A 27394-nucleotide genomic window follows, 5' to 3' on the forward strand; every position below is an offset into this window, starting at 1 on the left:
AAATGGGTGCAAATATATAAGTAGAGTAGGCACCTCAGTTTTTACAGGGAATTTGACAAAATAAGGGATCGTCTTTCCTTGATCTTCAACCTTTCCTTTATGGCCTGGGACCACATGGAATTACATAAGCAAGGTTTCTGTTTGCCTACTCCTATCTGAAGCATTTAGAGCAAACTGATGACTTTCAGTTTCACATTGTTAAAAGCAAATCCAGGTGACACTGGACATTTAGTCTAAACAGAAAATCTTCCTGTGGACATGAGACCTCATACACTTGACTATTCATCTTTAAAACCACAGTTTGCTTCAACTTGGCAAGTGCACTTGCATGTTCAACTTAGCAACTTCTCACTGGTTGTGGGTCTCTGCTGAGTGCTAGAAGTCACTGGTTAGGCTAGGCTAGATAGACTCAAGGAGGCTTTTTCAAGTAAGTCGCAAAACATTTTAAAATGCCAACTTTATAAAAATCTTAAGCAAAATAAATACGATAATGCCCAAAAGTGTTTCAAGTTGGAATATCTGCTGATAGTGAAGAGGAAATACCTTGCAGTACTTATCTTTGCTAACGAGAAAAAAGCAAAAATTTAACTCACAAGTTGAATATTTCCCCCTCTTTGGCAAATGGCCTTTGACCTGACTTGATAAATTATAAAAAAAGAAACAGTCTTAAAATATTAGGAAAGACTCTCATTGCCAGGCCTTTCTTTATTCTTGAGAGTTTTATTGTTTGTTTTAAATCTTCTGGCTCAATCCTGACAATATTGTTGAAAATGAGGATAGAGCAAAACCATTATCCGATAGAATGATAGGGATATTTAGAGGATTAACACTGGGTAACACTTGTGATACAGAAAAACCAGTCCCTGTTCCTTACTTCCAGATTTAAACAGCTTTTCTGGATAATTACAAAGGCCCCAGGCTAGACACAGCCTCCTACTCCAAATGACGCCAGGACATAGATGCAAACACATTTACACCAGAGTCTCCATGCTTTCTCTTGGCTGTGATTCACTTTCACTGAGACCCAAACTTGTTTCCCCTTCAGAGGTCTGAGCTGTTTATAAAGCAACATTTCCTCATTTCTCATAGTCCCACATCCATGGCAGACCAGTGGCATCTGGTTCAATATTTCATTAAATCCTCCTGAAAACTAACAGTTCAATCCATTAGAAAACTAGAGTCCCTAAGCAACATAAATTACCTAGCAGGCTGTGGCTGTGCACGCCACAAAGCCCATTTGCAGTGGAGACACTTATAACTGTAGACTTTGTGCACATTCTGCATGAAAGAAGCATAGCCTTTATAAGCCTCACTTAGATAGCAAACACTTAAACTTTAAAAAAAAAAAGTTTTTATTCAGGGAAAGGTTACTTAGGTCTAGAATGAATGATCTTTCTGTTTTGCATTAAATATCCAGAATTCAATGTAGACTCTTTTCTTGACCACTCCGCAGCCTGGAGAGCTCCCATTCTTCTACTCGCCCCTCAGCAAAATGGCCCCCTCAGAAGGTTCGACTCAACAGAAAATTTAGAGCTAATTTATTTTTGCAGGGTCTCTGCAAGTTATGTCACTTAGAAATGGGTATGGATTTCATTCTGGGCTATTTTTTGCCGATATGGTCACTTCCCATCAACTTCAAATGCAGTTGTTGCTTCAAAAGTGACTGAAGTTTGGATACCTCTCCTGCCAGCAGGCGGGATGGACAGGTCCCTGCTCCAGTTATAGTACAAATGCCAGAACAAACAAAATTGAAGTACCCAACAAGCCCTGAGATCAATTCTTCAGGAATCTTCTAGTAATTACACCTGAATTTCTCCCAGGCCATCAGCCTGAATTTTTATTTGTAATAATAATCAGAAAGGTAGGCAAATCTTTGCATATTACCTTTAAAGGGTCCTACACTAGCAAGAGGCTTATGGCTGCTTATATATAATTTGAAGACTGCTTTTTTTTTTTTCTTAAGTGAGTTTAATGTTGAATATCTGTTGCACAGAGAAAACAGGAACATGAAGATTTAATAACAACAAATGCTCAGCTCATTTACAAATTTATTGCTTGGCAGTTTGAGGGAGCAAAGACTGTAACTGACTGTAATTGTGCACTGGCACAGCAATCAATCATGAGGGCCCGTTCCAGGCTTAGCACTTTCTCCAGGCCTCTGGGGCCTGTCACAGATTAAGACTTCTTGCTTAGCAGAGCACAGCTACCTGCACTAGAAAAATACAGACATCCTCGTATTAAATGTGTGGCCACTGCATTGTCACTGACATGTCATGAAATTAGCATAGCTAACATGATTCAGTTCATCAGTCACCAGAAAAGTCATATTAAAGCAATCTGAGCAGGAATTGTAAATTGGGATTTGCAGGTGTGGATGCATCCCTCCCATCCCCCCACCAAGTATTTAAGTTATCTGGGATTCAGTTTTTTTCATCTATAAAATGAGAGGTTAGGAAGAGATGAACCCCAAGGCTCCTCGTAGCTCTTGAAATTCTATGCATCATTTAGTTTGAACAATCTTGTGCATTAAATGCATTCCAAATGATAGGAGCATAAAGTGAATACTTGCATACTAAATCATGTTTCCAAATTACTTACACTGTTGTTTCAGGAATAAGTACTCAGTGAAAAAAAAAATGGACCCAACATTAAAAAACGATCACATTTCAGGTAATTAGTATCTATTCAGCCTATTGAATATACAAGCTTTGAAGGAAAAAAAAGACACATTAGCAATCAATCCATGTGATTCTTCAAGACTGAACAAAAGTAGACACACACACCACATTAAATTCCTGCCTGGGGTAAAATTCTTACAAACCCTATGAATTATATGGTTTCTCAGGATAGCTACAGATGAAACAGTTAAGGTTTTTACTTGTTGTTGTTGATAATGTTGTTCTTATGTTAAAATCACGGCTATCTGGTGAAATTGCAAGGAGGTATATACTTTATGAAATGTTCAGTGACTCACTCAACAGTGGGGAAGTAGTTTTAAATACATCTATTAATTTTACTCTTCCCTCAAATACCCCCTCCCCCCAAAAAAATCCCACAAAGTATGTCCTATCAACCTCATAAGCAGCAGCTGCCTCTTTAAATATGGTGTTTGTAAAAATGTAACTTTTGGGGCAGCCATTGCAGATATCATGCCTGCCATGGATAACACATTTTTTAACAGGACTTTGTTTCTGTTAACTTTTTTGTTGGGGGGTGGGGGGAGAAAATAATGAACAAAAAATAGTTGGAGAAAACAGGACTTCTGTTTCTTGTCCTGTGCTATGTCTCACTGTGACATGTCAATGACATTTATCATTTTCAGTCTTCCTTTCCTTCCATATACTCACAATATTTCTTTAAGGGAACGATCTCTAAGGGGGTTTATATTTATAGAGAAATTTAATTCCAAAGTCAAACAGGAATGCAATACATTTTATTGAACTTCTTCCACTGAGTCTAGCAGAGCTTACACAGGCGATATTACAGTGAATCTGGATTATGGGTGAGCAGATGTTTCTGTTGGTACTGTCTGTGATGATGGGTGTGGGGGGCCTGTGCTGCTGTGCTGTAGTGAGGGTGGGTACACGCATGTGAAACCACAGTGAGGGGACCTTCAATGTAATGTAATGCCATGATGTAGATGCGCAATGCTTAACTTCTGTTCCATGAAAGTTGGTAAGAGAGGGGTAAGGGGCACCCAAATCAGATTCGTTCACAAAATTCCACAGTTTCTCACTCTGTGAACAATTTGTGATTGTCTACTGTTTTATCTGGATCTTTTCTTCTCTTCCACTAATATGATAGTTGAGTATTGATTCTCCTTATAAGGGAATTTTAGAAAATATTTACTTTAAGAAAAATGGCTATGGACTAATTTTTTTTCACTAATGGATAGTCAGCAAATCACCAAATTTAGCAAATTTGCTAGTGAGAGAAAAAATGAAAACTAAGAGTGTTGCAGGCTTTACATGTAATCTACACTTTTATTTTTGCTTGTTTAATTAAATACACTTAACGCTGTAAGGAAAAAGATATTAGATAGTTTCACTTATACATGGAACACAGAGAAACTGAACAAAGGGTCAGGAAAAAGACAAAACTTGCAAGCTGACCACAGATCTGAGGCATACAATGGGGAGCGGGGTGTATGAGTGGGGTGCCAAACAGGGAGGGAAAAGCACTTGGGCTGTGGTGACGGATCACGGGTGCTAAAGTATTGGGAGAACTACCCCGAGGGAAGAAAGCAAATACTATGCCAAAATTAACAATGATGTAAGAAAACTAATAAAAAAAACTGGAAACAATTAAAAAATAACAACAAAATCATGTTGCTTCTTCAAGGAATATTTTGTAAGAATTATAAGTGATGTTATAAAAGATCTTGCCATAGGTTACTTTTTTCTTCCCAATCCTGTTTACTGAGGCAAAGCAGGTTTATATCTCTGTATTTGCTCTGGGGCTATCGGTTCAAACCTCTACACATGTATATTCTCATACCCTGCCAGCACCACTGCCCCAACCATCTACCATATTCCATTGGGTCCCTCCTTTTCTCCTACCCCACCACTCTCCCACTCTGATTGCCTGTTTTGCAGTCAGATGTAAAAAGTTTGTATCATTTGATTTTGACTGACCCTTTGTTATATTTTCTATATTCCATAATAAAGGGACACCTTCTATTTTTGTCTTTCTCCTTCTAACTTATTTTACTTATCATTATCCTCTCTAGTTCCACCTATGTTGTTGCAAATGGCAGCAGTTCATCCATGTTTTTATAGCTGAAAGTATTCCTGTGTGTGCGTGTGTGTGCGTGTGTGTGTGTGTTGCGACATTTTTCTGATCCACTCCTTTGTCCTCGGGCACTTAGGCTATTTCCATACTTAGTTACTGTAAACAGGGCTGGAATGAACATGATGGCAAGGATGTGAAGAAAAGAAAATCCCCATACGCTGCTGGTGAGGCCCTATGGAAAACAATATGAAGTTTCTCCAAAAATTAAAAATGGATTGACCATATGACCCAGGAACTCATTGGTATCTACCCAAAGAATGTAAAAACACTAATTCAAAGGGATATATGTATTCCTATGTTCATTACAGCCCTATTTATAATAGCTAAGTTCCCTACTTCTTAACTCTTGGCTATAAAGCATTCTGAGCTTGCCAGATTTAATGTGAAAACCAAATGGTTTGGCAAAAAAATGAGGTGAGATGTGATCAAAAATGAAAATATGTCCCTGTCAAAGTCATTTACAAATATTTAAGAGCTTGCAGGAAATACCATTCATGCTAGGATTGATAGTGTCAAATTATGCTAAAATAGATGAAAAAATCATACAGATGCCAGTAAAATATTTTTTAACTAAGTATTAGAAACACATTCAGTGCTGTCCAGTGCTGAGGAGCTAAGGCCATTTTCTCTCTAGTGGAAGATAATACGAGTGGGAAATACAACTAGGAATAAGCAAGTCAGCCAGAGAGCTGGTATGGAAATCAGTTTAGAGGCTTAATGCCAGCCAAAATGGCAAGGTGTAAATGCCTTTTAAGGCTTAATTTCCCATTTTCCCACGTCACTGGAAGGTAATATCAGATGCCACACTAGGGGAGCAGACACAAAACATTCTGAACTGCTATATCACATTTATCTTGCCAACTTTGCACAGTCAGAACCACAGGCCAACCCAATCTGTTTCTGCAGGAAGGATTCACAAGCCCAGACTGAGCCTGGATCTGGCTTGCTGAAGTTCAAACCTGCCCCTGCATGGCATCTTTTTACCCAAGACACTGGACTTCTCACTTTGGAGCTGCAGATGCTCCCACCAACAGGCGCCGGCCTGCCTACGCCCCAGACCTGAGGAGTCACAGTGGTGATGGAACACAGAATGGCCACGTGGGCCAACCAGCCTGCAAGTGATCAGTAAGAAGTGATCATGTAAGAAGTCAGTTGGAGTTTCAGGTTCCAGTGTTTTCTGTGGACTGGAAAAGGGTATTAATTATGGACTTCTGAGCCACAAAGGAGAGCCCAGGTGATGGCGATGCTGAGCAGCAGTGAGCCTAGCCCTCTTGGACAGGGCAGCACACAAATGGCAACAGCAGGCTTGCTTTGTAGGGTCACGGGCCTGGTGCCATGTGGTGTTAGATGGCAGGGAGCTGTCAGGATTTCCATACCAAGCATGCACTGCATTTGGGCGAGAGAAGCTGCTGAGCCAACTTGGATTTTTACAATGTGTGTACTGTGGGGTTGAAAATTATTTATGCATGAAGGTGGCCATTTATTTATGGCTTATTTCAAGCCCACTGGGATGCCTGAGGTGTCAAAGGCGTCTACCGGAGCCAGAGTTACCCGGGTTCGCTCTTTGCTAAGTTTTAGATAGCATATCCTAGATTTATTTTCTGTTTTTTTTTTTTTTTTTGTCTTTAAATTAAACCTGTAGGACTGAACTGACACAAATTCTGAAGCCTGCATGTGGGAAACTATGTGGACTTGATTTGAAATGAAGCACTGAGCTTCCAGAATGCTGGACATGTTCCAATTCTGTTTGTTGATAATCTGCGCCAGTCACTAGTAAAGAAAATAAAAAATTGACAGCTGTGAAAGTCATCGGTCTAACACTACCTATATTTCACTGTCTGGGGTCTAAAAATAATGCAGCAGGACATATTGCTTTCTTGACTTCTGACGAATAATCAGAGCATCACCAGTCATCTGACCACACTCATCCCAGCTGATTCCAGGTGAGGGCCATCCTGCCTTGCTGAAGGGTGTTATGATAACAGTTCATGAGGTGCTTTGGGAGGCAGTTTGGATTTTTTACTGTTACCACTGTCAGCAACAATGCTGGAATACTTCAGGCTGTATGCTTTAAATGTGGCTTGCTGTATGTCTGTGGCTTTCTAGCCTCAGGTAAACAAATAGCGATCATATCGATGTTCTCTTGCTGGGAACTAGACAGTAGCTCTGCTAGCCAGACCATAGCAGTTCTGAAGCTCTGAGGCAGGCCACCAGAGTGACGAGAGCTATGCTGAGTTCCAAACCTGCCGTGGAATCATTTTCTCTACTGATATTAAAATTTCTTTGAACTGTGGGAAAAAATACACAAGCACATAATTTACTAACTTAACCATTTTTAAGTACGTTTGTATTGTGCAATCATCAACATCGGATACAGTTACAGAACTTTTTCATTATCCCAAACTCAAGATCTGTACCCATTAAATACTAAGTCCCTACACCCCTAGTTCCTGGCAACCAGCATTTCACTTCCTGTCTCTATGAATGTAACTGGTATAAGTAACCCATGTAAGTGGGATCAAACAGTAAGTATTTGGCCTTCTGACTGGCTTACTGCACTTAGCATAATGGTCTCAAGGTTCATCCATGTATTGGCATGTGTCACAATTTCCTTCCCTTTTAAGGCTGAACAGTGTTCCTGTATGTATATGTGTGTGTTTATCCATTTTGTTTACCCATTCCTCTGTCAATGGGTACTTGGGTTGGTTCCATCTTTTGGGTATTGTGAACAATGCTGCTATGAATGTTAGTATACAAATATGTGTTCAAGTCCCTCCTTTCAATTATTTTGCATGTAAACTTAGAAAGATACTTAAAAAATAAAATAATAGGGCTGACTTTTCTAGATTCTAGTTTTTCATTTTATGCACACCTCAAAAAGGGATTGCATGTTGCTGGAGAAATAAGTTTGACAGGTTGTGTTTACCAAATCAAAAATTACTAAGCTTGAGTGTCTTGGATAACGCATTCTCTTCCAGTAGGCTCCTCAAGTTGTCAACATATACAACACTTAAGAATCCAAATATCTGCTTCAGTTTGTTATTTTCTTTATTCTACTAAGTCCTTCTTTTAATTTTATGGCTCTTTCATTATGGCTCTTTCATTTACCCTAGCTTACCTTGCTGTGTTATTTGCTCAGAGCTCTAGTTTAATTGTTATAAGTCCTTCACATATTATCACTAAAATTAGCAGTGTTACATCTGAAAGAGAAATGATTGCTGAGTGACCTCCCTTTAAACTAAAAAATGCTAAAGTTAATGTGGTGGTCAGAATAGTAATTAAAAGATATTTTGAGAATTCAAAATTTTGAAAGTCATAGAACACAGGGTATTAAGATAATTGTTGGTAATGTCCTTTAACTCTCAGTGTTAGGAAAGGACTTGACTATCAGTGAAGAGTATCCATTATACATGATCAGATAAGTAATTTTGACCTTTGAAACTGTGAACTTGTTAATAACGCTCATTAATCAACCACATTCTTCCAAGAGTGGCTTTCTCCCTTCACATAATGAATTATCATTTTACTCAGCAACTTATAATTTCAGTTAACTTTTGTTGCCTTTGTTCTTATTTATAAGTGTCCGTCATAAAAGTTAAGAAGATACACAGAATCAGAGTCTTTTATTTACATTGTGTTCCTGTTCAATGCCTGTCCTGGGCTCTGCAGTTGGTGGGTGCCCTTGGAGGAATCATCAATATCTGGGGCCTAGTGTGGGTGGCAGAGGGACACTTTGTTTTATCACAGGGTGACAGAGAGCCTGGATCTCACTATTGCCATACTGATGAGTCTGTCACCACTTGAGAGAAATTCAACAAGTGAGATTTAATCTAGAGTTAGGCAAGTTTTATAGACTCAGGAGAGCATTCTGAAGGCCAGGTTTAAGAAAGTCACAATTTTAGAATTTAGGGAGACATTTCTGAACAAAGAGTTAGAAGCTGTTCGGAAATCAAATTGGATGGGAGGTTTAAATTCAGGCAACAGCAACTGGGACATTAGAAAGTGAAATTGCTCTTGAAGTGGAGTCCTTGGAGCTCAGGCACCCAAACAATTTCCTGCCTGGGAAGGGGGCCTGCCTCATGGAGTGAGCCGTAAAGGGTTCTGTGGGCTCTGTGGTAAGTGCTAGATACATGAGGGAAGGGTGGCAGGTTGTGGTGTCAGCTGGGTTAGATGTGCCTGGACAGCTCCAGTGTTCACTCAGTCAAACTCTGAATGTTTTTATAATTGCAGCCTAATGTCAAGATCCAGTGGGGTCACCAGAGCAGGGACTGCACATGGGACAGTTTGAGAACTTCAGGGTACTGGGGAATGTTTATGAGGATTCTTTTCTTAAAGACAGGCAGAAGACGGGGTGTGTGTGTATGTGTGTGTCTGTGTCCATCTGCACAGGTTAAGAGATATATAGGAGATATGCTTCTTAGATTTCATCAGACAGATAAATCTTATCCCTTCTCAAATCCAGCACAAAAGAAACAAAATTCATGGATTCATGGTGTTAGGAAAGACCGTCCTCATGTTTCCCAAGTGTCCTGGCATTGTTGTCTCAGCAGGACTGAGGGGAAGGAGAGCTCTTAGCACTCAGGGGCCTCATGTGGTCAGCCCGGCACAGTTCATCTGAAGGTCACCTTAGGAAGAGAGCCTCTGGTGTGAGCCAGTTTCCCTCCCAAGAGCCCACTCACAACCAGGAGCATTGCTAAGGTGCAGCCTGGTGCTTTCTCTGGCACTGAGGAAATTGTTTTTAAAAACCAGAAAGGTGATTGAAGTGAACAGAATTCATGACATTTAGCATTAATCGTATGAGTGAAAACACTCTAAAAGATATTACTGTCCGAAGTTCAACTAGACTCTGAGGATTCCCAACATGGATCAGGGAGAGAGATCTGGGAGTCAACAGCAGAAGGCAGGAGTGAGCTCTGGTTATAAACTGGAGGTGCAACTAATGCAAACTGCCTGGCAACCTCACTGACCAGGTAAGTAAAGTTCCAGTGGTCCCGTACGTCCAAGCAGGAACCAGAAACATGAGGTGAGAAAAGAATTTCAAATGTGGTCAGGGTCATTCACATGTCACTGTGATTTCTATTCAAATAGAATCAGGAGTCACAAATTGGTGATGAGATACCACAGAGAATCAAAAATTGATTCATTGCCAGTGGTAAAAAAATTAGACAACTTAATCAAAGAAATCAAGGGTTCTCACTTCTCTGGGGGTGGGGGGGCGGGGTTATCTGTGACACTGTGGTACACGCGCCACCCCCACCCCCGCCCTGGCACAGACGATTCCTGAGCTCCCCTCTCCACCAGGCATTGGCCTTACTCACCTGGGTCATCTTTATTGCCTGTCGGCAGTGACCCTTAATCTACAGCTCCCATGACGTTTGAAACCAGAGCTCTGACTCAATCTTAATTTGACAAATTACAAAGAAAACTATTGACTCTTAAAAGTAAAAAAAAAACTGCAATCAACAGGTGCAATGACAACCAAGCAATCTCCACAGACTCCTGCTCCATTCTCGAGGGTCCCCTTAGTGGACAATACCACTCCCAGAGGACAGTCCCTGAGTTAAGAATGTCAGTTTTTGCCATGTCACCACCACATTTTCAAGATCTTAGTATATTTCTAGGATTTCCCTCCCTTCCCTTTCAGTAAAGGTTAAGGTTATATCTAAGAACTAGAACTAGGCGCTGACAACTGAACAGTTAGTTCTGTTTAGTGAGTGACTAGTTTCTTCAGTAACTGACTGCTGGCTCCAAACTCACAGCCCTGGCTTTGAGACAAACCAGGCAAAAGGATGAAGGGCATCAAGAGAACTCCCAGTAACTATACACTTACACGAAGTTGTTCAGTAAATGTCTATTCTATTAGAAATAAAATCAGTGTTCTTTCTGACAAAAGCACAGTGAAGCAGAGTTTATCATAAATCCTATCAAAGGTGATGGTGCACAGGTGCATTTGTGAAGGAAATTCTCTGGGGACTACACCTGAGGAGGTGGGGGGGAAACAAATATTGTAAAAATGAACACTGATGTAAAAAATAAACAAAATAATTATTAAAAAATTTAGGGGCCTCCCCAGTGGCACAGGGGTTGAGCGCTGGGTTGCAAAGCTGCCTGCAGCCTCTGCAGCGCCGGTTCAATCCCCGGCCGCCAGGTGAGGGTCCCACATGGTGCGCAGACCTCTCCTGCCGCCCGCTGCTCCCCTTAGCAGTGTACTTCGTCAGTCTGCCTGCTCTGCTCTCCCCTCTGGCTCTGGTGAATTCTCTCACCCTCCTGTGCTTCTGACTGTATACCCAGTGCTTGTATAAATAAATACACAAATCTTTTAAAAAAATAAAAATAATTTTTAACGAATTATCTCAATAAACTCAATAAACATAAACACATGCTCAAAGGGATAATGCTATTCAAGGAAGCAGGGAGAGAGCGACTGGTACTGAAGAGCTGGTCTGAAAATAGGACAACTTAAGTGAATTACAAGGAGCTCAGGTTCATCAGGTAGAGCTACTGAAGGCATGAGTCTGAACATTTCCAGGGTGACCCCACCTAACAGAAGACATGAAAGACTGGGTATTTTCACTTATTTAAGGCTGGTGCTCATGGTACAAAGAAAAATTTATCCTGAGGCTGTGTATATATTTTTGGAATATAAAAATTTTTATGTAAATTGAATTTGTGAAAAATACACAATGGGATATGCTACAAAAATGTTTCAAAGACAGTTTAAAATTAAATAATAAATAAACAATAGGTATAGCCCATTTTTCTTTTAATGAAGCTGCATCTGAATTTATATATACTCCTATTCATTTAGGTTATTTATATGGCAAATTAAAGATCTAAATAATTATTGTAGGGTAAATGATTTTCAGGCTTTTCTGTCCTCTGCCATTAGGATTGCCCTGCCTGATGGGGTCACCTGTGTTATGTTACATTGTTATTTTCAGTTGTATTGTTTACTCTTGTGGGCTAATAGCTACAGTATTGATATAATCGCCAACAGAAGCAGAGGCAGGAGAGAGAAAGGAGAGGGAAGAGAGAGAGAAGCCCAGAGTGAAGATTTGCTGGGGACCTTGGAGGTCTGCTGCCTCTTGTCCCCTCCCCCGCTGGCACCCCTGTCTGCCATGTACCTGGTTGCTGCACTACATGTAAAAGCTCAATAAAATCCTGAGAAAGCCACTGAGGGCTTTAGGCCTCTCCTTTTACCCGATCTGCTTGAATCATAAAGAAACCAGCACTGTGCCATCCTGGCACTACAATTATTATTCACATTTTTAAAAATAAACCTGGTGTCCTAGGGGTCAAGTCTCAGTACTATCGCTGTGACAGCCTCAGTTCGATCCCAGGCCAGGGAGCTAATCCACATATGATGTAGAAGACCTCTCTTATCTTGCCTGCCGCTCCCCTCAGTAGTATATTTCAATAGATCTGCCTGTTCTGCTCCCCACTCTGTCTCTGGTGAATCCTCTCACCCCGTCACCTCTGGCCTACACTTCTATGCAAAAAAAAATAAATAAATAAATAAAATATTTAAAAAAGAATTATACCTAGAAAAAATCATAGTATTGCAAATAGAGAATGTGTCCAGTAGAATATCTATACCACTAAAAATTTCATAAAATATCTTATGATATTAGAAAACTTACAACTCCTAAATAAATAGAAAGCCAAGGCGATTTCAAAGGCCAGTGCTATAGCAAAGGACTGCATAAGAAGAGTTTTTAGTTTTAATTAGTTTAATATATCACATGTCTGCTATGGGCAAAGCACTGTGGTAGTAGTAAGAACAGAACTTCAGGGATGACAAAAAAGGATCACATTACAGCCTTGAACATGTTATAGTCCAATAGAAAAGACAGATGGTGGTCAAATAATTCAAGAGCCAGAAAGCAAGGAGGGTGCAGTGAGAGCAATGGGTGGCAGGGGCAAGTGAGGAAAACACCAAGTCTATGTGTCCACTTGGAATTCTGGTGTTTGGCAGATGTGGCTTCAAGTCATCTCAGAAACATAATTAGCTTTAGAAAGGTTCATTCATGCTGTGTGTGATAAAGTGGTCTACTCTTAGGATAACCTAGGCCACATTATTGCCAATTATTTGTGCTGTGTTGTTTTAACAAACAAATAGAAGTATGTTAATAAGTGATTTAAGTTTTACTTGTTACAATAAAACTCCTAAAATCAGATTCACTTTAGTTCTGCTACACCACACAATAAGGAAATGGCACAGATGAAAATAACAACAACAAACTATTTCCCGTAGATCTAGAGAGTCATTATTCACTTTAAAGGTGTAGCTTGTGAGGACCTTGGTCAAAAACCTGTCTTTCCTAGTCAAGTAGAAACATTACTTAATACAATAATGCCTCTTGTAAAGTTGAGATCTGTCCCCCAAAAAGCAGTCCTCTCCTAATTAACATAGTAGTTTCTATCCTCTTTAAATTAATTTTCTCTAATTGACTATAAATCACCAAAGTTAAAAATTCCAAATATAAACCTTTTCCATCTTGAAAATAAACTTAGATATTTTTTAGAAGAAAAGAGATCATGAATCTTGTCCAAAAACATCATGTTAGAAATTGGGCTATTTATTTTTATGTACATAATGGTTCCTTATACTCTAAGTAGTTTTCATTATTGCTTCACAAGTACAAAGCAATACAGTAAAGAATGATGAATTTTAGTGGTAAATATGTAATCCCCCTCTTGATCCTCTTCTATGTACTGTTAAACTGCAGCTGGATCTAAGACAGACTCAGGGAGTCCAGCTAAATGCATGGGACCCTGAAGACAGTCATGCTGTCTTCTGTCCTGATCCCAGGAGGCAGGCCATTTGACCTCTTATAGGGTCTGGGTCTGACAGGTTTTTTTTTTTTTTTAAACAGTTTTCTTTTTTTTTTTTTTTTAACTATTATTACTTTTTTAACTTCCATAGAAGAACTGGAGTGTAGGCCAGAGGTGCCGGGGTGAGAGGATTTACCAGAGACAGAGTGGGGAGCAGAACAGGCAGATCTACTGAAATACACTGCTGAGGGGAGCAGTGGGCAAGACAGGAGAGGTCTGGTGCGCCATGTGGATTAGTTCCCTGGCCTGGGATTGAACTCAAGCCGTTGCAGTGATAGCACTGCGACAACGCTTGTGCTACCAGGGAGGCCCTCTGACAGGTTTTGATACCCAAAATACATGTGTTGGATACTAAAGCCATGCCCATTGAGAAGAATCTGGGCTTAGAGGAATGTCGCCAAGAGTGGTAGTATTGATGCCTTAGAGATTTGGCTAACTTCTTTGGAGAGAAGTGTTTTTCCATATTGCAGGCCTTCCCTTGACTGAGTTGGAGCCTCTGAATAAGGAGGGTATATAAATAAGTGAGGATGGCCAAAGGCCAAAGGCCAAAGGATGGTTTTCCTCAGGGTTTTTATGGCACACTTGCCCCTCAAGCTACTGGACAGTGAGTGTCTGACGCCAGGCAACTGTGTTTCTTGCAATCTCCATAATTACAAACTGAGTTGAAAGTGGTTAAACAACTCATCTAAACTTATGTTGCTACCAAGTAGGAGCTCAGATGTGAACTCAAGGTCATAAGATTCTAAAGCCCAAGTGGCTGGCTCTTAGCATTCCCTGACACTTTCCTTCCGTAAAATTAAAAAAAAAAAAAAAAAAAAGGTACTTGTGAATTTTCTTCATTAAAGCAATCCCAAAGAACCCCTGGCAGACTAGAGTTAAATAAAACATTGGGTTGAGTACAGAAATAGTGGCTAATAGAGGAGATATCAGGGTAATCACATGAAGTCTGGGTTCCTCTAACTTTTTCAGGATTTTAGAAAGGCCAATTGTTTAACTTACCTCTCACAACAAGCCCATTCAGTAACCATCTAGAAAACTGAAGGATATTAATTGGTTGATTGATGAGGATGACTCATCCATAGATATTGGTTTCATGCATACATCGTGTTTCATGTATGTCAAAGCATGTGGTAGAGTAGAAAAGTCTGTATATCAGAATATTCTTTATATGTTATATACGAATGATGCATTTTCTAAATATAATCACAAAGAAATGTCTACCTGTGACTTTGAAAATGTTTCAGAGAATGTGATTTTGAAATAGGTCTTTTCACAAAGCATCTAGACTTAAGACATTTTCCACATATAATTCACACTAAGCTATAGTGGAAAAAAATTCCTATCTCTTACGTAAACAGGTATAGTGGGAGAACCATATAGTTAATGCTGACTTGCCTCCAGCCACATGCTGCAGGCATCTCTTTGAAAATAGGGTTTTCATTAAAGTTTCTCTTTTATCTTTGTTGTTTCATGATGTCTTCAGAAGTACTTCTCATTTTTATTGAGTTTTCTTTTTTTGTTAATACTAGTATTGTTTAATTGTAATAGAATGGATGCTATATGTTTAATGATGTAAGTTGCATTTGCAAAATGTACATTTGTGAAAATGTGTCATCAAAGGAGATAGAAGTGCAATGTTGCAGACTTGAAATAGGTATATTTACCTACTGACAGCACTCATGTAATAGAATAGCTAACATTTGATATTTTTACCAGGAATGCATATATTATTATTTTCATTTAATTGCAACCTCTGTAATTTCTACTTGCCACAACACCCAAGACAGAAATATCATTCTAATTAATACAAATGTTCTTAAATATCTAAAAGATCTATAGTAATTTTAGAAATGATAGTAAATATAATTAATAAGGGTAAAATTTATGATGCTTATATGCTAAGTACTGTCAAAAATACTATTGAGATAAATTAATCCTTATGAAAATGTTGAAAATGAAGTATTTTCATCTATAAAAATATATTCAATTATATATGGATGGGATATAATAAAATTATCTTCTAAACTGATTTTATATTAATTTTGAGTATACTGTCATGTGGCTCTGCATAACTTTTATTTCATAAATATTAATCTTAGCATTTCTTAACATTTGTTCATCATAGCACTGTGCACTGTACCTTCAAAAATATGTAATTCTGGGAAAGACAAAATAATATGAAATTGTTGTACTTATAGAATACATTATTTTATTTTTAATTTTTTTAAAGAATTACCCATTTATGCATAGAAGAGTTGGGGCACAGGCCAGAGATGTGGGGGGTGAGAGGACCAACCAGAGACAGAGTAAGGAACAGAAGAGGCAGACTGACTGAAACACACTGCTGAGGGGAGCAGCGGGCGAGCCCAGAGAGGTCTGCTGGGCCACGTGGGCTGCTCCCCTGGGCCCCCGCCACAGCCGGGGATCAAACTCGCAATGCAGAGGCTGCAGACCGCCTCACAGTGTGGTGCCCAAACTCTTGCACCACCAGGGAAGCCCTAGAATACATTATTTTTAATATAAAGGCTTTTTCTTAAGGAAAGTTTTTAAGGGAAAGAAAGATTTTGTATTTTATCACAGGCTCAGGCTGCTGAAATGGATTGATATTCACAAGCAAATGACAACCAGTCATTAGAAAACATTATAGCCTAGTAAAGGTGATGGTCATCTCAGTTTTTAGTCATTATCACCTAGATATAAAATAATTCGATGAATCATGAATTGAACAGATTTTGCACTTTCTATTAAAGGCCTACCTTGAGCAACTGTTTTTTTGTTTGTTTGTTTGTTTGTTTTTTAATAAAGGCTAGTCCTTCAGAGGGCAACACAATCTTAGCTAAGCTAATAATCGATAATGCCACCCAATAAAATTTACTGTTCCCCTTCCCACAGGCTCAGACCCATCTGGTCTGTCATGCTGACAAACACAGATGTTAACTACTGCCTTGTCCTCATCAAGACAGACTTCCAATTGTATTCTAGAACTATTGATGTATTTGTTTCTCCCATGCTTTCTCTCGGGTCCAGTCTATCTTTATGACCAATGGCATGTATTTAAGTTGGCTGACTCAGGGTGCTACAGGCAGAAGGAATATAGGCTAACAAGCCCATACAAGGATAAGACTCAAAATTTGATTAGCATTAGGTTTCAACTAGCAAAATGTTAATAATTTTAATAATTATATGATTAACAGTATATTGAAATCCACACCTGAGCCAGTTCTTTCCTGCCTGCTCTTTCTTCTCTTTGACCCCCTACCCTTTAACTGAGGGCCTCCTGTGTGAGAGTGGCAATATGTGTCTAAAAGATAAACTACCCACTAAGCAACACTTCCAGACATGAACTGACTGAACAAAGAGAGACTATGGAGGAATAACCACCACAGATGTTTAAGAAATGGAATATAGTGAAGAGCCACTCAGTGTATTCTGGACTTGAAAGTGTGCAGTGGTGTCACCACATTGCTACATCATAGAAAATCAGATATTCTGGAACTGGGAGAAACTTCAGAGATGATCTGAATCAATTTTCTCAATTTATAAATGAGAAAACTAAGACTCAGAGAAGTTCTGAATCACAAAGTTACTTAAAATGCAGATCTAACAATTCCAACTCTAAATTCAGTATTCTGATGAAGCAATGTAGCCAATCACATGTTAATAATACTCTAGCAACTTCTTAGTATCATGTTGTAACTACTCTTTAAAAACAGAACCTTTACAATTTAGTTTGTATTAGATTGTCATAGAACCCTGAACAATTTGAAATTTTATGAATTTCTATTAAAGAGTTGGTACCACATGACTATTGAGATCTAAGTCATACAAGTTTTGTATTTATATAAGCACAGTATACTGGCAAATTTGCCTTATAGAGAACATATTCTATCTTTTAGTGAAAGCAATTACAAAAGTAGTACATACTGTGAAAACAACTCTTATAAGATTATTATCTGGTAAATAATCACGTAACTTTATTAGGAGTTATTGGCATTTAGTTTAAAATTGTATCAAGGCCATATGTTACCTTAGGCATTTGCTTCAAATGCATAATTTATAACATAACCTCACGACTACCTGAGAGACCGAGGCAGAATAATGAATTAATCCAGCAGAAACAGACCCTTGGAGGATGAGTTAACATTTAGCTAAGGTCACAAGGGCACTTGGATTAGTAGTTTCAGGCTATTCCTCACAGAGAGCTTGTCAGACTACACAAAATTCCAGCATATTACCACAACTTAAATTAAAACTCTCCAAAATGTTTAGTTTGGATATCCAGGCATGGAAGGACCTCGAGTTGCTTAGAATTTATACTGTATTATATTTTTAAAACAGTAAAAACCACTGGTGCCAAAGATAAGCTATCTATATAAACATTGAGGTTGGGTGAAATTTTCAAGGAGAAAAAATTATGAGAGGTAAAGAACTATAAAAGGAAGAAATAAAAGATAGACAAACATAAAGAAAGAAAGAGATAAATAGCTAAGGAGGGTAAAAAGAAAAAAATAAGAATTAAATATAAGAAGAGAGATCAGATAATAGGTGAAGAAGAGAGAACAGAATGGAGGATGTAGGACATGTGGGAAGGAAGAGTTGAAAAGATGGGGTCAAAGATAGGTGACCTACACAGATGGGAGAGAGCAAGAGTTTGCCCTAAGGCCTCACTAGAACAATAAACATAAATAAAGGAAGAAATAAAAAAGACCATGCAAACACAAATATTTGAGTATTAACTCATCTTTGACTTCCTTCTTATACTACCGTAACTCTGACTCACCTCATCCAAACCCATGGCTTCAGCCTGGAATATGTTGATGACTTTGACATGGAAAATATTCCTCATCCATACCAGCTTTTCCCAACTACCCAGCAGACATCACTATCCCATCAGAATAGTGAACTGAAGAAGTGCAAAACAGGGACTCTGTCTTAATCTCCACATGTTCTACTTCCTATATTCCACTTTTTTTTGGTGAATGTACTATCTCCACTAGCAGTCTAGGCCAGGAACTAGGTCTTTTTTCTGTGTTGTTCTTTCTCCCTTGGTGTCAGCCTTCAAATAGCTACTATTACCTCCCAGTTATTTCTAAAGTTGCTTACTCTCTATTCAACTACTTGTCCTGACTCAAGTTCTTTTCCCTCCTTACTGCACTCAACCCTAACCTCAGAGTAATCTTTTGAAGTTAAATACGACATTATGTGTCTGTCTGATTACAGGCCATCAGCAGATTTCAGCTCCACATTCAGCCTCCCTAGATGACCAGATAAGATTTTTAAGACATGATTTTGCCAATCTCTCCACCCTCACCTCTTACAGCTTGTGACTCACTCCTATTATATACTTGTTTAAAAACTAGATAGGAAAGAAGTCAGGAGATGTATCCTGTCACATTTTAGCACCTATCTCAGTTGAGAATTGTTGTATAAATTGAACATTATATTATTAAGCAAGACCTATGCACTTCCACAGGTCAAAAGACACAGCAATTTTTCAAATATTGGAGGTGAGGAGTGCATATTGTAGCTATATCTGATTTTTTTTTTCCTCCCCTAGACTACCTTTTGGCTAAACAGGGGAGTTCATAACATGCAAGGTGCACTAGCACTGTCTTTATCCCCTGCCCATGCCCTCTGTTTCTTTGAGGCAATTCTTTGAGAGTCTCTCTCTTCTGGTATGTTGTGCTGATTAACTCTGTGCATGATGCCTACATATAACGTGGACTCAGTAATTACTGTCATCATCTTAATTATAATAAGAAGCAAAAGTCTTCTATCTTATCTCGTCAATAACATCAAAGATGACAGTATGTTGCTAATAAGTACTAACAATTTCCTGGTGAATAAATGACTTAAAGATTCTGCAAAGCTTTATGTAACAATTTTTGGGAAGACATATGACTCTTATGTTATTCTGGTATGATACGTTTTGCATATTCATACAAAATACAGTCACTTATTCTAAATTAGTCTCATAACCCTGAATGCTATATGATGAAAAATGTCAGCAATTACAGTCACAGATGTGTCTTAGTTATCAAACTCAATAAATAAGTATTTTCACACACTTGAAGCAACATGACAAACAATGGGATATAACCATATCTTTGGCAACGGCTAGGAGCTCACCTTTTCTTCATTACCAGCACAACTCCAAGAAATATAATAACGAAGAGCAAGATGCCAGCAATAACTCCAGCAATTTTAACTGTGTGGTCTGTTTGTTTCTCAGGTTCTGGGACTGGTTTTGGGGTGGCAGCTCCTGAAGATGGAAGGAAATGAAAAAGGAGAGAGGTGGGTAAGGGAGAATAAAGACGTTACATTTAACAAAAATTTGCTGCATTTAACAGTGTAATAAGACTTATCAGAGCCAGCAGACAGACAAGCTCTGATTTTTTTCAACAGCTTTCATATTCATTGAAAAGAATGTAATTGTTCACATTGTTCTTCAATATTCTACCAAACCATAACATAAGTTGGATAGCACACCAACGCCTGACCCTCTTATAAGACTCTTCTCAAACACAGTTTTTATATTTTTATTATCTCTATTGGCTCCCTGCTCTTTTTGCCTTTTAAAAACTTGCTAAAAACACAATAGCTATCCTAAGCCTTTATCCAAGTTTGATTTGCTGGAACACTTTCCTCAATTATTTTTCATAAATGAAGCTGTAATTCCATAACATATTAGCCCAAACACCTGGAAAAGTGTGATAAGCTAATTTACCATGCATTTTACCAGCAATTTTTTTTTTTTTAACACAATAGAGACTTTTTCCTCTGCCTTTGGAAATCTAAATCTAGGTCACATCTGGTAGCAAAAAGACTCCTTCTAAGCAATTTATTCAAAAAGCGGGAAGCTTCTGATGATCACACTGCTGGCACCCACACTTACTATCTGTTTAGATGAGATAACCCTACCCTTTCCGTGGCTACTGTCTTTGCTCTCCTGCTCTCCCATTTCCAAAACACTGTTTATCCTGTTTATGACGTGTGATGGAATGTCAAATCCATGTCTGATGAAATATCCATTTCCTCTGCTAAATTGAGTTTAGGATGAAAAATATTAGGAATGCGATGTTTGATTGATGGAACAGAACCCATTTTTGTAAGGGCTTCTACCTGATTCCACAAGATGGGGGAATGCTCAGCATCGGAGCCATGTGCACCCTCACCAGGGGGAAAGATCATTCTGAAAGTAGGAATTTTATGTTCAAATATTTCACCTTATATTTTTCTTCTTGTTTTTATTGTAAGAATGTAATTAAATGTTGAATTGAATGTTGGTGCCAGGCTTTTCCTATCCTTTAATTGGGTTTTCCATTCATGCTTTCATCTTATTGTTGGAGAACTTAATCAGGATTGTGTCTTGTGTATTCCAGTTTGGGTTTAATCTAAGATGTGTCACTATCTGCCTGCTTCTATTGGCAACATATAAATAATGCTTCTCTCAACAGTTATTCATGTTGAGATTTGATCTGTGACTGTGTCCTGAACATAGAATGTTGCCAGCAGTCTGAAGAAGTGAGTTCAAGACCAGGGGAAAAACAAAAAACAAACAAACAAACAAACAAAAAAAGATCAGGGTAAAAAACGCTAAGAGAAGACCCAAGGACTGGCTGCAATCACCTGAGTTTTCAGCCTCATACATTTTCCAATCAAAGTAGTGATGAGAGCTGTCCTGATGTAAAAAAATCACACCTTACTAAACACAGACCCTTCCGGGTAATCTGTTAGAGGTTATTCTTACCTCTGACAAATTCAGGAGGATATTCTGCTATTTTTTAAATTATTATTTTATATATTTTTACATCATTTTTAATTTTTATACGATGTATGCATTTTCATCTCGGTTACAATCCCCATGAAATTCCCACCACCCATTTACCAGTGCCTATGCTGCTATTGTATTTGAATGAATATCCTTCAAACTATCTGTCCAGATAAACCTTGAAAATATCAATATTTACACTTTTCTATTATAATCACTTCTTATGTATATCATTCTGCTATACCACTGGAATACATAATCAGGTGTTAGATTTGGAGGATATTGTTACATGAAGAAAACTGCTAAGAGCTAAAGATATGATGTACATATTACAGAAAGATATGTAAAAGGTGAAAAAAACAATGCATGTAGTAATAAATATTTCAAATTCACAAAACTGAAAAAACGGGCCAATGTGTTTCAATTTGGACTTATTTTATCCAATTTTAAAAGCTTAGCTTTCAGTTTTAAATAAACAAAATCAAGTTAGTTTTATTCTTTCTAACATTGGCATATTGGGAGCCATTCCATTTATCTCACTAGCTGCAGATTCCAAGTTCTCCAAATGTGTTTCCTAAGTAAATGATTCACTAAATTAGTTCACAATTAAATTATGCCAGAAAATACAACACTTGGAAAGAAAATGCTTAGAATACTATTTGGATTATGCTTTTAAAAAATGAAAATTAAAATAACCTGGATACAGCATATACATTGCAAAGAATAAGAGAGGAGTTTGTCTTGTTAGTTTCACATGTTTTTTGTTGACTAAATAGCTAGTTATTTTAGCAACTACTTTAGCAGTTTACCTAAGTTCCATGAGAAATGGTGAATAACCCTATACATCTTTAGGTCACAGAAAGTGATCCCCCTGCCATTTCTCATTCCCTGTAGGAAGCAGGCAAACACATTGTCATGCAGTCAGCATAAGCTCAGTATTATCATTCTTCAGCATTTACTTTTAACTCATTTCACATTGCAGGTCAAGAAAATGAAATGTTCTATCTCTGCAGGACACAGTTGCAATGTGATTATGGTAGCAAACATTCAAAATGGCAGAGCAAGTCAAAAAAGGCAAGGAGGCTGCCTCATACTGTTTGTGAGTGACCCTTCCTTTGCCTGCAATAGGAAAGCTACCAGATCATCGCCATGGTGGTCTGAGTGAGGGACTGATTGCATTTAGGATTACATCAATGTATACACAAGTTGGAATAAAACAAATGATGGTACTAAAATAATCTCATTATTTCACTCTGGGTATTCCATTCCTGCATTTCTCTGCATGCTTTCCCCCTCTATCTTTTCCTGAAATAGGTGTGTTTTCTTCGATATGATGCACTTCTCTCCACTTATATTTCTTTGGAAACATGGTTATAAGCTGTCAGTCTGCCTTGGAAGGAGGGTAATTTATGACAAAATGTAGTTGCAACTGACTGTTCCCCCCCCCCATCCAACCCTATGAATTAACAGTATAATTTACAAATTCTTGGCTAAAGTGTTGTTTTCATAACATTTCCCCTCTGTCTTGCTATTTTCTTGCCAGGCTTGCAATAGTATGACTTTTATCTTTTTTTTCTTGGTATAAATTCTATTCCTATGTGGAAAGGCACTTTTTCCCCCCTCTTCTCTGCATTTTGTTTAGCATTTCCTGCACATTTTGCTTCTTTTAAAGAGAATAAATTCAAATGTATGCATTAAACAGTGAACATTACCTAGGCTTGAACATATTCATTAAAATGATGAATCAACTAAATATTACAGAAAGACTGAGGATGAGAAGCTCTAAAACAATGAAGAGTAATCTTCACAGATGCCTGTTCTACTGACTTCTAGCAATGGTGCTACTTCTTTTTTTTAATGACTAAGAAAACAAAAAAAGTGATTAAATAAAAAGTATTCTATTGAATCTGTATGATTTAAGTTTTCAAATATAATGTCTAATGTGAAAAATCTCAAAAGAAAGGGAATGATTATCCAGTGCAATATTTGGCTGACTTCCAACTTGGCAGAAAAAAGTCAGTCTTGGCTCAGTGTTGATGTTAAATAATAGCAGTAAGTCAGACTGAGAACATAATGTACTCAGAACTGAGGTTTAGGCTGATTTTGGCTACTGAAATGGCTGCACAAATTTTCTTGAAAAACCCAGGGATATAGGCTGTGAAGGCCATCGCTGATGCCTAGAGTTACTGACCCGGGTGTCCACAGCAGTAGGGCTATCTTGGCTTGAAAAAAAGTGAGACCTTTTTAAAGAGAGGGAGAGGAAAGATTAGGAAGCACCAAGGGGATGCTTGGCTGCACAGAACCTCTGTATCATAGTGACCAGTGATAGGCTTGCTCCCTGAAATGTAGGGGGGATATAGGCATTTATTCACCAGATATTTATGAAGTGCCCAAGAAGTATATGCACTACTTCAGGACTATAGCAGTGGGTAAATGGTTAAAATAAAGCCCTCTCTCCTCATGGAATTTGTATTCTTGTGGGGAAAAACAGACCCCATAAGAAGATGTAAACAATACTGCATGCAGGATGTTAATGGGTGTTCTGCACTGCAGAGAAACACCATGCCTGGTGGGTGGAGAGTGTGAAGGTGGGGATGGTTGCTACTGAGATAGAGAATAAGGAATTTTGAGAAAAGAACATTTAAGTCTTGCGGAGGCTGGCCTTTGGCAGAGACCTCCAAAGAGGAAGGAGAAAGAAAAAAAAAAGACATTAAAAGGTGCAAGAAGAGACTTTGAAATACTGAAGAGAGCTAAGAGTGGAGTAAGCTAGATAAAGTGTGGGGGCACTGTTAGAGTTGGGGGCATCTCTATTATTACTGAAGGATTTTGTTTTTCTCAGCATGTGATGGGAGTTATGTGAGGATTCTGAGTACAGGAGAGAGATGATTTGGTTTATATGTTAATAGGATCAGTGGCAAAGGTGTTTAGAAAATACTCTGCATGTGGTGGGTCAACGGTGGAAATAGGAATATCAATTATCCCACTATTGCAGTAATCTCCCCAAGAGATCTCTGATTATATCCTAGTTTAACTTGGCTGGAGACTAGTTCCAGGTTGAGGAATAATGGAGAAGGGAAAGGTAATAGGCTTTATACTATAGTGGACATTGCTTTCCTGGTAGAACAGCCTCTAGTAAAAGTGATAAATTCGAAGCTGCACAGAATAAAAGATCTTGAGGAACATTACTGGGCAGTAATGCACAGCTGACTGAAGCAGAGAAAGGGCAGATATTCAGAGAGCAATGAGAAACAATAGGAATGTGATGCCCAGAAAGGAAAAGAACCTCTAGTGTTTGAGCTTGGGGGGCAATTAGAACTGAAAGGACATGAGGGAATCACAGAAGGCACCCCACTGGATACACACAGGTGTGCTCAGATATCAGAGTCCAAGAATGTCATAGGGATGATGGTGTCATTTATGGAAAATGATGGCTGCCTACCACTGGGGAAATGTGTGCTTTGGTTTACTGTTGGTACTGAATCCAGGCAACAAACTACTTCATTCTCACAACATGTAAAATGTTTCAATGGCAAACCAAATACCAAATACCATTACTAATATGATGGAAGCTTACAGAGAACAGGCTGGAGAATGCAAAAATAAACATGGAAACATGGGAACTACGGAAACATGAAAGTGAATCAGTTGAGAAGACAAGAAGGAAAACAGATAGAAAATGAAATGTAAACTGCCTCCCCTCCCCTCCTCCCAATGACCAGGACACTATCAGGACACTACCAGATGCCCAGATCAGATCCTGGCCGCTGACCAGCCTGCCACCTCAGGTAAACTGCAAGGTCAGGACCCTGCTCCCTCCCCTGCCCCCAACCAGACTTGGATGACACCAGTCACCCAGATTAGGTTCTCAAACTCCCAGCAACACACTAAACACCATAATGCCCAACATGCAGTACACACCAACTAGTAAGCATGCAGAACATTGGGAGAGGAGGAACCTCACAGAAGAAAATCTCCAAGTAAAGAGAAACAAACTGAAAGCAAACCATGGGGAGAAAGAGAAATACAAATGGCTAAGGAGGTCCCCAGGGAAACAATACACCACAAAGAGGAAACAAACTCCAGAACAAAGTCACAAAGACATGGAAGAACTTTACTTCCTATCAAATATAGAATTAAAAGCTGATATAATTAAGAAAATTAAAGAATTGGAACTATATAAGGAAAAGTAAGAAAAGCTGTTTAGAGATATGCAAGAAAACTCAGAAAAGGAAATGAATGCTATGAGAAACACAGTCAATGAATAGAAGATTGAAATAGAAACTCTTAATAAGAAAATAATAAGAGATGCAAAAAATATCAATAGAAAAAAATTGGAAAAAGCTAAAGAAGTAATAGAATAAACCAAATGGAAGAACAAATAAATAAAGTCAAAGATACAAATGGGTAAAGAGACAAAATTGAAAAAGAGAGATACAAAGGGAAAAAGTAAGGAAACACTTTGAGAATTATCTTATACCATGAGGACCTATACTAATCATACCTATAAGAATCACAGGTATCACAGAATCACAGGTATCACAATGAAGTTGATGAGGGGGGAAGAAACAGATAACTTACAAAGGAACCTCAATTAGAATAATATCATACTTCTCTGAAGAAACAATATGGACAAGAAAAGAATGGAACAACATGTAAAAAAAAAAATTCAAGATGAAAACTGCCAACCAAGAATACTCTGTCCTGCAAAGCTATCCTTCAGATATGGGAGAGAAATAAAGACTTTTTCAGACAAAAAGAATCTTAGGAAGTTTGCAATCACCAAGCACTACCCACCTCCTGACACCTCCAAGAAATACTGAAAGAAACCTTAGTATTTAAACTAAATACTAAATAGAATCACAAAACTAAGGATAAAATGGTAGTAGCAAACTTTCATATATCAATGATCACTTTAAATTTAATTGGACTGAACTCACCAATAAAAAGACATAGAACATCAAGCTGGATTGGGAAGCGGAACCCAACCTTCTGTTGTCTCCAGGAAATACACATAAGCTCCAAGGATAAATACAGACTGACAGTAAAGGGATAGAAAACAATTTTACAAGCAAATGGCACCCAAAGGGAGGCAGGGACAGTCATATTTATTTCAGATAAAATAAACTTCCAACCTGAAAATGTAACAAGAGATAGGGATGGACGCTGTATAATGATTAAGGAAACAACACAACAGGAAGACATAACACACATCAATACATGATCTCTCACGAATGTAGTGATCAATGAGATAAACTCCTCCTATTTTTAGATGCTTTCAAAAAAATAAGAAAGAAGGCATAATTTCAAATACATTTTATAGGGCCAACATTACATTAATACCAAATCCAAAGACAATACAAAGGAAGAAAACCATACACCAATCAACCTAATGAACACATATGCAAAAATGCTTAATAAAATTGTAGTAAACCAAATCCAACGATGTACTAAAGGAATCATACATCATGACCATTGGGATTTATACCAGCAACATAAAGATGGTTGAACAGCTGAAAAATCAGTTAATGTAATGTAATCATGCCAACAAAAAGGAAAGGAAAAAAAAAATCACATGATCATATCAAGAGATGCTGAGAAAGTATTTGATGAAATTCAGCACCCATTTATGATAAAAACACTTGAAAATGGGGGGAAATGGAAGATATATTATCATAATAAGAGCCTTATATGAAAATCTCAGATCTAGAATCATTCTCAATAATGAAAAACTGAAAGCCTTTCCACTATGATTTGGTATAGGACAAGGATGTCCACAATCACTGCTAGTATTCAATATAGGATTAGAAATCCTAGTTAGAGAAATTAGACAAGAGAAAGCTATAAAAGGAATCCAATTTGGTAAAGAAGAGGTAAAGTTATCATTACTTGCAAATGATATCGTATGATAACATATTATATAGAGAGACACGCAAAAACCCCACTCAAAAACTAATCAGCTAGTCCAGCAGAGTGCAGGATAAAAAATCAATACACCAA

The 27394-nt window shown here is 38.1% G+C and overlaps 1 protein-coding gene across 5 annotated transcripts in view; it reads right to left on the reverse strand.

Annotated features, from left to right (window-relative positions):
- The window catches only part of PTPRM (protein tyrosine phosphatase receptor type M), a gene marked incomplete at its 3' end in the record, with an annotated part of 796072 nt that overhangs the window by 219792 nt on the left and 548886 nt on the right, over window positions 1-27394 (reverse strand). For all 5 annotated transcript variants that reach the window (XM_084252855.1, XM_084252854.1, XM_084252853.1 and 2 more), the window contains one exon: window positions 19756-19888. In XM_084252855.1, coding sequence (XP_084108981.1) covers window positions 19756-19888 — 133 coding nt within the window. The remainder of the gene's footprint in view (window positions 1-19755; window positions 19889-27394) is intronic.

Source organism: Talpa europaea (assembly GCF_964194135.1).
Source record: "Talpa europaea genome assembly, chromosome: 13".
NCBI classification, from domain to species: Eukaryota; Metazoa; Chordata; class Mammalia; order Eulipotyphla; family Talpidae; genus Talpa; species Talpa europaea.